At 50.5% G+C, this 16133-nt stretch overlaps 1 protein-coding gene across 1 annotated transcript; it reads left to right on the forward strand.

The window, feature by feature from the left end:
* Positions 1 to 12977: 12977 nt before the first annotated feature.
* Positions 12978 to 15580, forward strand: LOC309543492 (rho-related GTP-binding protein RhoG-like; the record flags this gene model as incomplete). The annotated part of the gene is made up of 2 exons (XM_082275969.1): positions 12978 to 13105; positions 14986 to 15580. 2 exons carry the CDS (start codon positions 12978 to 12980, stop codon positions 15578 to 15580), a joined length of 723 nt encoding a protein of 240 aa, XP_082132095.1.
* Between the last annotated feature and the right edge of the window lie 553 nt (positions 15581 to 16133).

The raw sequence follows: 16133 nt of genomic DNA on the forward strand, positions 1-16133 counted from the left end.
AAGGGTTCAGGGTAAATCCAAAATCCAGGTTGTCAGGCAGGTTTGAAGAGGCCCGCAGGAACCAATAGGGGATTCTGTGTTCTCTGGCTGCAGCTCAGAGCCACACAGTCTTCCAAACAGCAGAGATGAACAACCCAGGAGAGACTCACTCAGCTATAATATATTAGGACTTGTGTCCCAGCAGGTGGGCCAGGCAACTCCCAGCCTGGCGTCCAGTTGCCCCAGCAACCAGCCCCGCCCCCCTCTATTTGAGCCCACACAAGGAATGTGTTCATTGTCCACAGTGAGCATGAAGGCGGAGAAGCAGACATTCAGGCACCTTGCTGGGGAGGGGAGAGGGACAGCACAGTGGGGGGGGGGCAGGCAAAGGAGTGAGCAGCCAGGGGGGAGAGAAGAATCCCATGCTGGGGAAGATAGTAAATTACTGGGGGTGCCGAAGAGAGGAAAAGAAGGGGGGGAAGTAGGGTCCGTGACAACCCCTCCCCCTTTTATTTTACAAGTGCCGACAGGGGGACCTCGGCAGGTCTCCTTGGAGGCACTTGTGGTAATAAGCTCACCTACTGAAGGTCCTGCTGCCGGGTATGGTGGGACAAGGGGATAAACACTGTAGACTCCCTGAGGAGGATTGGGCGCCATGGTGGTCAGCCAGTCACTGGGAGGCTGGGGTAGAGGTCCTTCCGCTGGGGCCAACTCTGGGTAGTTGACTGGGCGACTGTGGCTGGCGGATGTGGTGCGACGGTTCTGAGGGCAGCTGGCCTGAAGATGCCCAGGTTGGTTACACCTATAGCACCGGAATTTGCTCAATGTGGGGTCAGAGTCTAGTTCCTGTTTAAATTTCTCACAGTCCCAGGTCAGGGTGGTATTCTGGTCAGGGTTGGTAACACTCACCGGATCCAGGGCAGAAGGGGAGTCCCGTTGGGTTTTCTCGGCCGGCAGGCCGTGGCTGGCTTGGCTCCTGGTCACAGCTCCGACGTATTGGCACTGTAGCTCTCCTAAATCATTTCCAAGCAGAATGTCCGCAGGTAGTCCAGCCATGATTCAATTTGGCAGCGCTTTTCCCCAAAACCATAGTCAAGGCGAACCGACGCCTTGGGGATGTGTTTCGTAGTGCCACCTGCCATTTCAATAAAGAACCCGGGGCCTGGCTTGATGGCTTCTGGTTTTACCACGCGGGGATCAGCAATGGTGAGGAAGGCCCCAGTGTCCCGAAATCCCGTAGTTCTCTCTCCATCAATCAGGACCTCCTGCAGGTGGCGCTGCCTCTGCTCTGGGTAGGATGGGACAAGGGGATGAACACCGTAGACTCCCCGAGGAGGATTGGCAACAGTGGGGGTCAGCCAGTCACTGGGAGGTGGGGGTAGTGGTTCTTCCTCTGGGGTCAACTCTAGGTAGTTGACTGGGCGACTGTGGCTGGCAGACATGATGCGACGGTACTGAGGGCAGCTGGCCTGAAGATGCCGGGGCTGGTTGCACCATAGCACCGGCGGTCCAGAAATGGCCCAGAAGTACGAGGTCGGTAGGAAGGGGCTGTGGATGGTGTTGGGGCGACAGGGCGCTGGAGGAGTGGCAGGGGGTTGCTGGGAAGTGGTCTGCCTGTGTTCTGGGCTTTGGGCGGCTCGACTACCAGTCTCTTCCAATGGGGTTTAATGGCAAGGGCCTCGTCTGCCAGTGCAGCAGCCCGCTCAAGGGTGCCAGGGTCCCTCTCCTTCACCCACTCCCGCACCTCTGCTGGGCATTTGGCAAAGAATTGTTCCTTTAGAAAGGCCTGGACAACTTGTTCAATAGTAAAGGCCTGCTCCCCCTCCAGCCAGCGTCTGCAGGCCTGCGAGATTTTGTGCGCATACATCTTGAAGGAAGGCTCAGAATGACAGGAGAGGTCCCGGAATTTGATCCGGTGGGTTTCTGAAGTTACCGCGTAGTGTTCTAGTATAGTCTGTTTGATCCTACTGTAATCTCGATTCCACTGTGCGTTCATTGTCCGGTAGGCAGCAGCCGCACCCCCTTCCAGCAGGCCCACTAGGTGGCGTACCCAGTCTCCACGGGGCACCTCCAGCAGCTGACATAAGTGTTCGAAATCCTGGAAGAACCCTTCCACATCCCCTGTAGCTTCACAAAATGGCTTGAAGTCTTTACGAGTCACCCTTGGCCGATCAGGCCCACCGACCCGTGGGCTGGGGAGAGGGTCATATCCCCTGAGGCCTCTCATGGTTTCTTGCTCATGAGCCCTTCGGATAGCCTCCCGCTTGTCATCCAAGGTGGCCCCGGGCCCCAGGATAGCCATCTCCTCTTCGTACCATGTGATCCAAGGGCTCCTGGGACTTGAGACAGTGGATGCACTCTGTTCATTCTCTGACGGCGGAGCATTCAAGCTTTCAGTTCTCTGAAGGCCGGCTTCCTCAATAGCGGTGACCAGCTCTTCTTTGGACAGGCCCCTGTAGGTAAGGCTTAACTCCCGAGCCTTTTCTTGCAAACTTGCCACAGTCCAATTTCTGTACTCCCCAACCCGCATTAGGTCCAGTGTGAGGGGGCTGCTCTCCATCCTCTTCAGCGTTCTGATCCCGCCGCTGCCAACCAGTGTGACGGAAGTGTAGGTAAGACAGAACGCACATGGAGAGCAGGAGTGCCAACAAAGCCTTTTATTGAACGGTAGCGGGTAGGTTCACAAAGAAAGGGCCAAACAAAGGTGTCCAGGGTCAGACCCAACGTGGGTAGGACAGAGTTGCAGATAAACGGGTTAGTCCGTAACAGGGGCTCCCAATAGAATGGGCAAAGTCCTGCGAGGGATTGGGCCACACACAGATCAGGGCAAACAATGAAGTGACAAAGTTCAGGCAGAGTTCTGGTAGGCCCAGTGTTAATCCACTCACCAGCAGGCAGGTACAGGATAAATCCAAAATCCAGGTTGTAGGAAGGGACAGGGTAAATCCAAAATCCAGGTTGTAGGAAGGTTTGAAGAGGCCCGCAGGAACCAATAGGGGATTCTGTGTTCTCTGGCCGCAGCTCAGAGACACACAGTCTTCCAAACAGCAGAGATGAACAACCCAGGAGAGACTCACTCAGCTAAATATATTAGGACTTGTGTCCCAGCAGGTGGGCCAGGCAACTCCCAGCCTGGCGTCCAGTTGCCCCAGCAACCAGCCCCGCCCCCCTCTACTCGAGCCCACACAAGGAATGTGTTCATTGTCCACAGTGAGCATGAAGGTGGAGAAGCAGACATTCAGGCACCTTGCTGGGGAGGGGAGGAGGACAGCACAAGGGGGGGGGGGGCAGGCAAAGGAGTGAGCAGCCAGGGGGGAGAGAAGAATCCCATGCTGGGGAAGATAGTAAAGTACTGGGGGTGCAGAAGAGAGAAAAAGAAGGGGGGGAAAGTAGGGTCCGTGACAGTAGAGTTACACTGATATACTGAAATCCCAGTTGGTCTTTGTGACAGTATTCACCATCACTGGAATCTAAAGACAGATAAGTAATGGTTTGGAATGATTACTTCGTATTTGCCAGCAATATTTCCATATAGAAATACTAAGATTTATTCCCATTTGCCATTAAATCTGTAATTCCTAAATGCTGGGTATATTACATAGCTTTCAATGTCAGACAGGTATTCCTTCTGTTGTGTATTGGGAGGGAATGTGGATTGCCCTGTCTCATTGTTACGTGTTAATGACCTCCCATTGTTCTGTCTGTCTGCCTTAAAACTTATAGGAATGTGGATTGGATGCTAAGGGGGAGGGGGGGATTGTCCCACATTGTATATTTTGTACACTGTATGAGAGTGTAAAACTCTGTTCCTATTGGATGGTGAATATTATGTTCAGTCTTCAACAAGGTCAATCTGGGTGGTAACTTTGTGGGTGAAAACTGTATATAAGTTTTGTTCAATAAAGTTGTGCTGAGTTCATTCAACCTCAATCTAGAGTCCTGTCTCTTATTGGGGGATATGCTGCAAGGGATTGCTATGGTCCTCCATACTCCCTTAGAGAATCACTGAGCTCTTGTAAGAGCTTGTGTAGAGCTTGTTAGTGCTGCACTCTCTGGGGAAAGAGAGTTTCACCCACAGGAACCTGGAGCCTTGTCGTAGGTCCAGGGTGGGTAGGAGATTGGGAGACCCTAACCAAGCTGTGGCGGTTCGTGGGGTCTGAAGTGGTTACGGAGTCTGGTGGAGTGCTTGGAGCCCTCGGGAAGCACTAGGAGCATCTTTCAACGGAGGCACCCGGTTCGGGGTGCCCTGTTCCGTTACATTGGTGGCAAGCGGTGGTATGGCGTCCTAGTGTGAGGAGAAGCAGCTCGGAGACACCGGTAACGTTATGGAGCGAGATAACACCCGTGCAGCGTCCCCATATGAGGAGGAGTTTTTCTGGAGGTTGCAGCAACACTTGGTCCAACAGGATGGGCCTGTATCAGAGGAAGCCATACTGGACTGGAGAGATGCCACTCGAAAGGAAATGTGGTATGAGGCCTTAGACGATGCGCAGTGGAGGCGGAGAGAGAACCTTCCCAGCGAAGAACAGCGGTTCCAGGTATACATTGCCCTGCGGTTACCTTTCCTAGGAGAGCAACCCCTGGATGAGTGGGTGACGGAGCTGTGGAACCTGATTTGGAAGGAGTTGTGGCTGGATGAAGCTTACCGGGCACTAAAGTGGTACGCCACCCGGCACAACCACTGGATGGCTGACGACAATATGCTGGAAGGTGAGGACTATAGTGGGCCGGGCTTGCTGTGGGAGGCCTTTGAGGAGAGGGACTTTGGATGTCCAGCAGAGTTTCGGCGCTGGGAAATCCAGGACACCAGGGAAGCCCTACTGGGTCTCCCCAAAGCGGATGACGTGGGGTCAGACCTGATGCATTTGGTCGGAATGGAGTGGGAACTGGAGCAGGACTACCAACGCCTGCTCTGCTCCATTCCACCCCAATCTACCCTGCAAGCAGAGCTGGAGTCCTGGGTGGCAGATCCAGACCCCCAACCCTTGAGTTGGAGAGACAATACAGACTGGTGGTACTGTGAAGACCCACCGATGGCAGGTGGAGATGGGACTGAGGTCTCTCTACCGGCCCTACAGGGAGACTGGGCAGCCGGGCCAGGTCCCCAGCTACAGCAGGAGTTACAGGGAGCTGAAGGTTTCGCCCTTCCTTCCAAACAGCAGTGTACCTTCCAGGGAGAGGAGACAACTAATCCTTCTCCCCAACCACAGGGAGACAACTGCCCTGACCCCAATGGTACAGTTTGGACCACGGTCTCTGCACCAGACCTACAGGGATGCTGGACGGCCGGTCCAGATCCCCAACCTGCCCCGCAGGAATACCAGGAGGAGGAGGTAGGCGATCCCTCCTCTCTACAGCAGACCCCCAACCAGGTCCTGGGGGTAGTATTCGCCAACCCAAACCCAGCAGAAGAGCTGGCAACAGGGCAGAGTGTTACTGACCTCTGCCCAGCACCCGCAAAAGCTACAGTCTTAACTTGTACACCCCAGGGAGACAACAGACCTGATCCCAATGGTGCAGATGGGACCGCAGTCTCTGCACCAGACCTACAGGGATGCTGGGCGGCCGGTCCAGATCCCCAACCTGCCCCGCAGGAATACCAGGAGGAGGAGGTAGGCGATCCCTCCTCTCTACAGCAGACCCCCAACCAGGTTCTGGGGGTAGAATTTGCCAACCCCAACCCAGCAGAAGAGCTGGCAACAGGGCAGAGTGCTACCAACCTCTGCCCAGCACCCGCAAAAGCTACAGATTTCATTTGTACACCCCAGGGATGCTGGACAGTCGGCCCAGATCCCCAACAGCATGACAAAGTGAGTCCCACCACCCTGTCTTCTCTTCAGCGGCTGAAAGGACTCCCAGGAGAAGGGCCAGTCCACACTTATCCACAGCAGCGGGTATGTTCTGCGAGAGAGGCAGAGGTTGGCTGGGTGAGTAACACTGTTTTCCCGACAATTTGTTTTGGGTACTGGGTGGGTGCAGACATTGGGAGGGCCTGTGGAACACAGCCTACCTTAGAGAGGTTGGAAAGTTCTTCTCTCAGCCTACTAGGCTCCTCTTATGTCTAAATCACCCTGTGTCTTTTAGGGACACAGGGTGCCCAAGAAGTCCAGTCTGGCCTGCCCAAACCAGACTTTCACAGACTGATCGGTTATGAGAGCTCCATGCGCCTTGCCGGGACAAACTTACAAACTATGTGGAACTTTGTCAAGGAAGCTGCCATGATGGATGGACTCTTTGGGACTTGTTACCCGACGAACTCAGGCACAGACCAGTTGGAGGTCTGGTACTGGGTTCGTCTACCTTTGTGGGGAAGATATGTGACAGTATTCACCGTCACTGGAATCTAAAGACAGATAAGTAATGGTTTGGATTACTTCATATTTGCCAGCAATATCTCCATATAGAAATACTAAGATTTATTCCCTTTTGCCATGAAATCTGTAATTCCTAAATGCTGGGTATATTACATAGCTTTCAATGTCAGACAGGTATTCCTTTTGTTGTGTATTGGGAGGGAATGTGGATTGCCCTTTTGCATTGTTACGTGTTAATGACCTCCCATTGTTCTGTCTGTCTGCCTTAAAACTTATAGGAATGTGGATTGGATGCTAAGGGGGAGGGGGGATTGTCCCACATTGTATATTTTGTACACTGTATGAGAGTGTAAAACTCTGTTCCTATTGGATGGTGAATATTATGTTCAGTCTTCAACAAGGTCCATCTGGGTGGTAACTTTGTGGGTGACAACTGTATATAAGTTTTGTTCAATAAAGTTGTGCTGAGTTCATTCAACCTCAATCTAGAGTTCTGTCTCTTATTGGGGGATATGCTGCAAGGGATTGCTATGTCCTCCATACTCCCTTAGAGAATCACTGTGATGGTGTTCACCATCACTGGAATTTAAGGACAGATGGGTGAGGGGTTGAATTGCTTCATTTTTGTCAGCAAGGTCAATTGTTCCCTTTGCCATGAGGTTTCTGAGCAGGAAGCCCATTCCTAATATGGTCATCCCAGGAAGTTCTGAGGAGCCGGACTGTCTGGGGTGGCTCCCCATTCAACTATTGTCAGGTGGGCTAATGCTAATGACCGTACCTGTTGTCTGCTAAGGGAGGTATTGACACAGAGTAATGTGTACTCAGGGCTCGTTAGACAACCATTGTTCTGTGTCTGACTATTGTGTACATTGATTGCCCCCTGGGGCTTCTGTCTCCTTGCATTGGTCAAAGTTATCTGACCAATCACTACTGACTCATTTTCAAGCCCTCATTTGCATTGGTCAAAGCTATCTGACCAATCCCTGTTGACTCATTTCAAGCACTCATTTGCATGTATATTCCACTTTCTGTATAAAGTGTGCTGTGTTCTTCCAATAAATTGTCTTCCTGCTTGAACTTACATACAGCCTGCTTGGTGTTTTGTTCTAATGGATTCCGAACGGCACATAGCTGTAGTTCGGATCCCGGATCCTTGGTTGACCGAACCATCAGACGATGCGATCTGCAAGCTGACTGACTAGAAACAGAGGAGTGTCGGGAGAGCGGACAGGGCGAGCAAGGGTCTCGTCACATTGGTTGGCAGCGGTGGGATTTGCTCTCCAGTTACCGGGACACTCCAAACCACCACAGTAAATGACCAGCTATGCAGCATGCAGGATAGCCACGCTGAGAGACTTACTTGAGAGCCGCGGAGGGACCAGTGGGACAAAGAACAAGGCCACCCTCATCAGTGAGCTGGCCGAGATGGATCAGAGGGAGGGTGATGCAGGACCCCGGTCAGTTGAAGGCTTGTTTCAGCAACGAGTTCGGGAGCGGTTGGCATTATATGGTGCTAACCCATCAGAGACCGCCATACAGAATGCCATTAGAGACATCCAGCTGCAGGATGAGCGACAAGAGAAAGAACTAGAACGACAAGAGAGAGAACGAGAACGGCTAGAGAGGGAACGAGAGCGGCAACATGAGCAGAAAATGGCAGAAATACGTCAATCGGAGAAAACGCCTAAAGATGCAGCGACTGTCCGTAAGTTGCCCTTTCGGGCGTTCAAACTATTTAAGGAAGGAGAGGAGGAAATTGACGCATTCCTGCAGGACTTTGAGAGACTATGCCAGATACATGAAGTACTGTCCCAAGATTGGGTCGCCTTACTGGCGAGTAATTTAACTGGCAGAGCGGCGGATGCATATCGGGCCCTGGAGGACGAAGACGCTAAAGACTACGACCGGGTAAAAGAAGCTTTGCTAGCCCGATTTGCCATTACACCCAAAGCCAGCCGGATTAAGTTTCGAGAATCCCGGAAACAAACCAACACAACATACGTGGAGTGGGCACATCGTATGCAGCGGAACCTTAAGAGCTGGTTCCAGGGAAGCCACGCTCATACCATAGAGGACATCACCCAGCTAGTACTATTAGAACAGTTTTTTAACCACACCCCTCCGGCAGTACGGGATTGGGTGCGAGATAAACAACCACAGACGGTACAGCAAGCGGCTACTCTGGCCGATGAATATCTGGACTCTCGAAGGTCAGGCGAAAATGAGCGTTATCCACTATCTCGGCCCAGTTTACCAGCCTCTAAGCCGACTTCAGTACCTCCGTGGTCTGCCTCGAGACCCCCAGCCCCACCCAACCCTCCTACCGGACCTAAGTGCTATACCTGTAACCTAACTGGTCATCGGCAACGACATTGCCCTAGCCAATCCACGAGGTATCGAGAGACTAATCATCCATCCAGACCAGCGGCTCATTGCTACCAGAATGAGCCCATCCATCGAGATGTTCAGGAAGAGTGCGGCAAACTTTTTGAAGCGGACCCTGTCCAAGCTGCTGCCGGAGATAATCGGCAGCACCATCGCCAGGCAGTATGGGTTAATGGGCAGCCGGCCCAGGGACTCCGCGATTCCGGGGCTACGATTACCCTCATCCAGCCTCACATGATTCCCCAGTCAGCCCGGACCGGCCAGACTGTTGCAGTCAGGGTAGCAGGGGGCCAGGTGCTACGTTTATCCACCGCCCAAGTCCGCTTGGATTGGGGCTCAGGGGAGCGATATGTGCGAGTGGGATTGCTACGCGAGTTACCCGCAGAAGTACTTTTGGGAAACGATTTGGGCCATTTAACTTCCTCTTATGCCCCAGAGGCCACCATGGCCGGGACAACCAGACGTCACAGCCACAGTCGCTCTCCCATGTCAAATCGAAGGCGGCATATAGGAAGTAGAGTACGTCCGGTAAATCCTGATCCTAACTGCTGTTTGGGCGTGTTTGGCCTAAGTCGTTACACAACGGAGCGAGATCTAAGAGAAGTATTTTCAACATATGGTCCAATGGCTGATGTATCCATTGTGTATGATCGGCAGTCTCGGCTTTCCAAGGGTTTCGCGTTTGTCTGCTTTGAAAATGTTGAAGACGCAAAGGAGGCAAAAGAACATGCAAATGGCATGGAACTTGATGGAAGACACATACGTGTAGATTTCTCAATTACACAAAGGCCCCACACCCCTACACCAGGAATATACATGGGAATGCGGATGGGTTATCCCGGCAGACAGACCTAGAACCTTAAGACTACTTATCCAACATCCTCGAGTTGACCCGTTCGGGGTCCCACTGTGGCTGTTGGACTGTTTACCCGGGGGAAGATATGTGATGGTGTTCACCATCACTGGAATTTAAGGACAGATGGGTGAGGGGTTGAATTGCTTCATTTTTGTCAGCAAGGTCAATTGTTCCCTTTGCCATGAGGTTTCTGAGCAGGAAGCCCATTCCTAATATGGTCATCCCAGGAAGTTCTGAGGAGCCGGACTGTCTGGGGTGGCTCCCCATTCAACTATTGTCAGGTGGGCTAATGCTAATGACCGCACCTGTTGTCTGCTAAGGGAGGTATTGACACAGAGTAATGTGTATTCAGGGCTCGTTAGACAACCATTGTTCTGTGTCTGACTGTTGTGTGCATTGATTGCCCCCTGGGGCTTCTGTCTCCTTGCATTGGTCAAAGTTATCTGACCAATCACTACTGACTCATTTTCAAGCCCTCATTTGCATTGGTCAAAGCTATCTGACCAATCCCTGTTGACTCATTTCAAGCACTCATTTGCATGGATATTCCACTTTCTGTATAAAGTGTGCTGTGTTCTTCCAATAAATTGTCTTCCTGCTTGAACTTACATACAGCCTGCTTGGTGTTTTGTTCTAATGGATTCCGAACGGCACATAGCTGTAGTTCGGATCCCGGATCCTTGGTTGACCGAACCATCAGACGATGCGATCTGCAAGCTGACTGACTAGAAACAGAGGAGTGTCGGGAGAGCGGACAGGGCGAGCAAGGGTCTCGTCACAATCACTAAGCTCTTATAAGAGCTTGTGTAGAGCTTGTTCTGCTGCACTCTCTGGGGAAAGAGAGGTTCACCCACAGGAACCTGGGGCCTTGTCGTAGGTCCAGGGTGGGTAGGAGATGCCAAGACCCTAACCAAGCTGCGGCGGTTCGTGGGGTCTGAGGTGGTTACGGTGTCTGGTGGAGTGCTTGGAGCCCTCGGGAAGCACTAGGAGCATCTGTCAACGGAGGTACCCAGTCCGGGGTGCCCTGTTCCGTTACAGTCCTCCTGACCGTGGTTTGGTTTCACCAGAACTCCTCATTTCCACTTCTTGGTTAGAGATTGAACTCTGCTGATTGGCATTCCCAATTCCTTGGATATCTTCTTATATCCCTTTCCTGTTTTATATACAGTTCAACCACCTTTTCCCGCACCTCCCACAGACAATTCTTCTGCTTTCCCCATGACTCAGAATCCAGAAACGTCAGTGCAGCACTGGATGGAGGATGGAAGGGTCTGTCAGTGCAGCACTGGATGGAGGATGCAAGGGTCTGTCAGTGCAGCACTGGATGGGGGATGGAAGGGTCTGTCAGTGCAGCGCTGGATGGAGGATGCAAGGGTCTGTCAGTGCAGCACTGGATGGAGGATGCAAGGGTCTGTCAGTGCAGCACTGGATGGGGGATGGAAGCGTCTGTCAGTGCAGCACTGGATGGAGGATGCAAGGGTCTGTCAGTGCAGCACTGGATGGGGGATGGAAGGGTCTGTCAGGAGTCCAGAAACTCATTGACCTTTTATACACTCACACTAATTACAAGAAAACCGATCACAGGGGAGGATGGGGACCTTTAAGAGCCGTTCAAACCCCTTAGTGTCACCCTGTGTGCATGTTATCAGGCCAAAATCACTGGGGGGTGTAAACTTTTGATCAGGGTGATTTGGGGAGTTTCTGTTGTCATTATGATATAAAAAGAGTAAACACAGCTGAATATTTTGTGTGGCCGCCATTATTTTCCAGCACTGCCTTAACCCTCTTGGGCATGGAGTTCACCAGAGCTTCACAGGTTGTCACTGGAGTCCTCTTCCCCTCCCCCATGATGACATCACAGAGCTGGTGGATGTTAGAGACCTTGCGCTCCTCCACCTTCTGTTTGAGGAGCCCCACAGATGCTCAATAGGGTTTAGGTCTGGAGACGCTTGGCCAGTCCATCACCTTTACCCTCAGCTTCTTTAGCAAGGCAGTGGTCATCTTGGAGGTGTTTGGGGTCGTTATGTTGGAATACTGCCCTGCCCCCCAGTCTCTGAAGGGAGGGGATCATGCTCTGCTTCAGTATGTCACAGTACATGTTGGCATTCATGGTTCCCTCAATGAACTGTAGATCCCCAGTGCCGGCAGCACTCATGCAGCCCCAGACCATGACACTCCCACCACCATGCCTGACTGTAGGAAGACACACTTGTCTTTGTACTCCTCACCTGGTTGCCCCCAAACACGCCTGACACCATCTGACACCAAATAAGTTTATCTTGGTCTCATCAGAGCACAGGAGATGGTTCCAGTAATCCATGTCCTTAGTCTGCTTGTCTTCAGCAAACTGTTTGCGGGATTTCTTGTGCATCATCTTTAGAAGAGGCTTCCTTCTGGGATGACAGCCATGCAGACCAATTTGATGCAGTGTGCGGCGTATGGTCTGAGCACTGACAGGCTGACCCCTCCCCCACCCCTTCAACCTCTGCAGCAATGCTGGCAGCACTCATACGTCTATTTCCCAAAGACAACCTCTGGATATGACGCTGAGCGCGGCACTCAACTTCTTTGGTGGACCATGGTGAGGCCTGTTCTGAGTGGAACCTGTCCTGTTATACCGCTGTATGGTCTTGGCCACCGTGCTGCAGCTCAGTTTCAGGGTCTTGGCAATCTTCTTATAGCCTAGGCCATCTTTATGTAGAGCAATAATTCTTTTTTTCAGATCCTCAGAGAGTTCTTTGCCATGAGGTGCCATGTTGAACTTCCAGTGACCAGTATGAGAGAGTGAGAGCGATAACACCAAATTTAACACACCTGCCCCCCATTCACACCTGAGACCTTGTAACACTAACGAGTCACATGACACCGGGGGAGGGAAAATGGCTAATTGGGCCCAATTTGGACGTTTGTTAGATACTGTATATCTGACAATCCATCAATCCTGATGTACTGACGGCCGATCTCATTTCTTGAGTCCCGAAAATGCCAGGACAGTAGAAATACCCCCCAAATCACCCCTTTATGGAAAGTAGACAATCTGAGGTATTTAGTAAGAGGCATGGCCAGTTTTTTGAAGTTTTAATTTATTTTGTCACAAATATTTTTAAAAAATTTTATGAGGGGTGATCAGGGACACTGACTGCGGACAGTATGGAAAAAAAATAAATAAATAATATTGTTTTTTTATTTTTTTTTCTCTCTTTTTTTTGCATGTTTTACCCTTTTTTGTTACTGCAGATCTCTGACATGCCAATCGATTGTCATGTCAGGTTGCACCCCCCCCCCTCCCCTCCCTTCCTTATTTCCTGCTCATGCCTGAAGCTCTCAGACTTTGGACAGGTGATTTCAAAATGTACGGATGATGTCATCCCAGACCGCGTTGGGGGATGGGGGGGTGCCGCCCTCTTCCTCTTTCATAATGAGAAAGAGAAGATATCCATTAAATGCACCTTGATGAGCACATTGGTGAATCCAGCTCAGCCTTGCACCCCCTTGTTGTGGCATCAGCCCCCCATCCCCCAACACGGTCTCAGCGCTTCCCTCAGATCAACGCCATGAAAAGGATGGAGGATCTTACAGGAAAGGAGGGTAAGAGGATTTATTGGAATACTCTTAGCTGCTCTGCTGACTAGATTTCTTTTCTTGAGTCCTGATATAAAGGTCTGATGTACATATAAAGGACATGGGCTGTTGACATTGTGGGGAGCCCCCCTAGTCCACCCCCTCCCCCTCCCACCTCTAATTATTATTACAGGTTCTTATATAGCGCTGTCAATTTACGCAGCGCTTTACATATACATTGCTGTAACAGAACCTTACCTTTGACAGAGACTATTTGTGCTTACCTGGTTCATGTGTGTGAAGGATTTCCCAGCAACCATTCAGTTATTTACACTCCCTGCTATCATATCTCTCTTTGCACTGTGAGCCCCAGGAAGTGACTCCTTATATGGACATTCCATGAAGTCAAGGTACGGCCAGCCTAGAGACGGAATGTCTGCTGATTAACGATGCGCTTTTGTCTACATTATGTTGATTTGGGCTGAGGCTGTTTTTGTTAAGTGTGGTAATGACCTTACCTATTTGTCTGGGTGGATGTCGGCCCATTGTTTAAGTAGTGTCTGATATACTCCCCAGGTGTATAAAAGCCTGTATTCTTGTTTCAATAAAGGGTTGTTTTTCTTGACCCTTCAAACGTAGCTTCGTCTCGTTCCTGGAGGGGGATTTTACTGCATTATTACCCGGTCCTTCAACAGCTGAACCTAACTCTCCTCCTGGATCTTATGGTTGGAATTATACTACTCCATTACTATACAGGGACTTGCCGGGAAAGAGGACGTCCCCAACGGCTGATACCCTCTCACCACCTGGGTAGCCGTTACAATTGCACATTCACATCAGTCACATCAATATTTCTTGTCCTCCTTTCTTACCCCCCCTCTATGACCTGACCCTGTTCTATGCTTTATTATCTCATCTATATCCATTGCTTTAAACAACATGACCGGGGGAAGGGGGGGTGTTCTAATCCCAGAGATGTTCTGGTAATTCCTAATCTGGGGGGGGGGTCTAATCCTGGGTGTGCCCTAATCCTGGAGATGTCCTAATCCTGGGAATTCCTATTCCTGGGGGAGTCCTAATTCTGGAGATATCCTAATCCTGGGGAAGTACTAATCATAGGGGTGTCCTAATTTTTGGTGGTGTCCTAATCCTCGGGGAGTCCTAATTCTGGAGGATGTCCTTATTCTGGGGAAGTCCTAATCCTGGGGAAGTTCTAATCCTGGAGGATGTCCTAATCCTGGGGGAGTCCTAATCCTGGAGGATGTCCTAATCCTGGGGAAGTCCTAATCCTGGGGGAGTCCTAATCCTGGAGGATGTCCTAATCCTGGGGAAGTTCTAATCCTGGAGGATGTCCTAATCCTGGGGGAGTCCTAATCCTGGAGGGTGTCCTAATCCTGGGGGAGTCCTAATCCTGGAGGATGTCCTAATCCTGGGGGAGTCCTAATCCTGGAGGATGTCCTAATCCTGGGGAAGTACTAATCCTAGGGGTATCCTAATTTTCGGGGATGTCCTAATTCAGGGGGTGTCCTAATCCTGGGGATGTCCTAATCTTGGGAGTGTCCTAATTCTGGGTAGTGTCTCCTTTAGTCAAATGACTCCAACTTCTACTGGAGGAGTGAGACTCTGCAGTATTAGAATTATTATTATTATACAGGATTTGTATGGTGACAACAGTTTGCTCAGCGCTTTATGAGGGCAGACAGTCCAGTTACCATACAATCCAATACAAGGAGATCTTCCTGCTGGTACCCCTGATTATTATAAGGAAGCCAGTTGGTTGTCCATCCCCCACCTAAATTATATATTGGTTTTAGGTATTCTTATCCTTGAGAGATTTGTTCGATGTTGAAGTTTCGTACACCTGACTTCATTCTTTGTTTTTTTTTCCAGGTTGCTGAGATTGGACAGAACAGAAACCATGGAGAGCATTAAGTGTGTTGTAGTCGGGGATGAAGGTGTAGGGAAAACAAGTCTTCTCATCTGTTACCAAACCAAGACCTTCCCTGAGTGGAAGTTTATCCCCAGAGTGTTTAATAACTACACTGACCAGATTACAGTGGATGGAAAAACCGTGAGCCTGAACTTGTTGGACACAGCTGGCCAAGAAGACTATGATCGACTAAGGCCATTGTCTTACCCCCAGACCAATGTCTTCATCATCTGCTTCTCCATTGCGAGTCCTCCATCTTATGAGAATGTCACACACAAGTGGCATCCTGAAGTGCGCCACCATTGTCCTAATGTTTCCTTTCTCCTCGTGGGCACCAAGAAGGATCTAAGAGCCAACCCGGATGTCATCAACAAGCTAAAAGAGAAGAACCAGATACCGATCACCCACCAACAAGGCGTCAGCTTGTCCAACCAAATCCACGCAGTGAAGTACATGGAGTGCTCAGCGCTGAACCAAGAAGGCATCCAAGAAGTTATCTTAGAGTCAGTGAGAGCCGTTCCCAAAAAAAAGAAGAGTCCATGCCTCCTACTGTGAAAAGAAGATGCCTCCAAGATGATGATCTGGTCACTGGGGCCTCCTTGTATTGATCTCAGATCATGGGAATTGGTCCTGAAGAACCACAACCTTTGTAGACCGACAAATTACAGACTCTTCTATGAGTTCCTTATGTAAAATGTTCATTAGACCAAAGAAACCCCTGATGGAGATGAATATTTCAGACCTCCAGCAATATCTTCAATGTTTTTATGTGTTCCAGTGTTGGGCACAATCTGCTGCCCAGAATATATAATAAATAACCGTCATCATATTTCAGTGTCAACCCTTGTCCTTGTCTGGCCACTCTCTCCAAGGAGTCCATTGTTTCTAGAACTGACTCACTGTTTGCAGGGATATCCCCCCCCCCCTTCAACAAGTGCATCAACATCTTCAAGGGCCCCAACTTAGCCAGCAGAAGACTAACCTTAAAGACTGAACACAAAGGACCTGCTATGAGCACAATTTACAGCATATTCATATTTCTCTGTTTCCAGAGGGCCTAGGCCTAACTTCCTCACCTCAGGTGTCCTCAGCCCTTATCGGCATTGCT

The sequence above is a fragment of the Pelophylax lessonae genome (assembly GCF_965119305.1).
Source record: "Pelophylax lessonae genome assembly, contig: HAP1_SCAFFOLD_108, whole genome shotgun sequence".
NCBI lineage: Eukaryota > Metazoa > Chordata > Amphibia > Anura > Ranidae > Pelophylax > Pelophylax lessonae.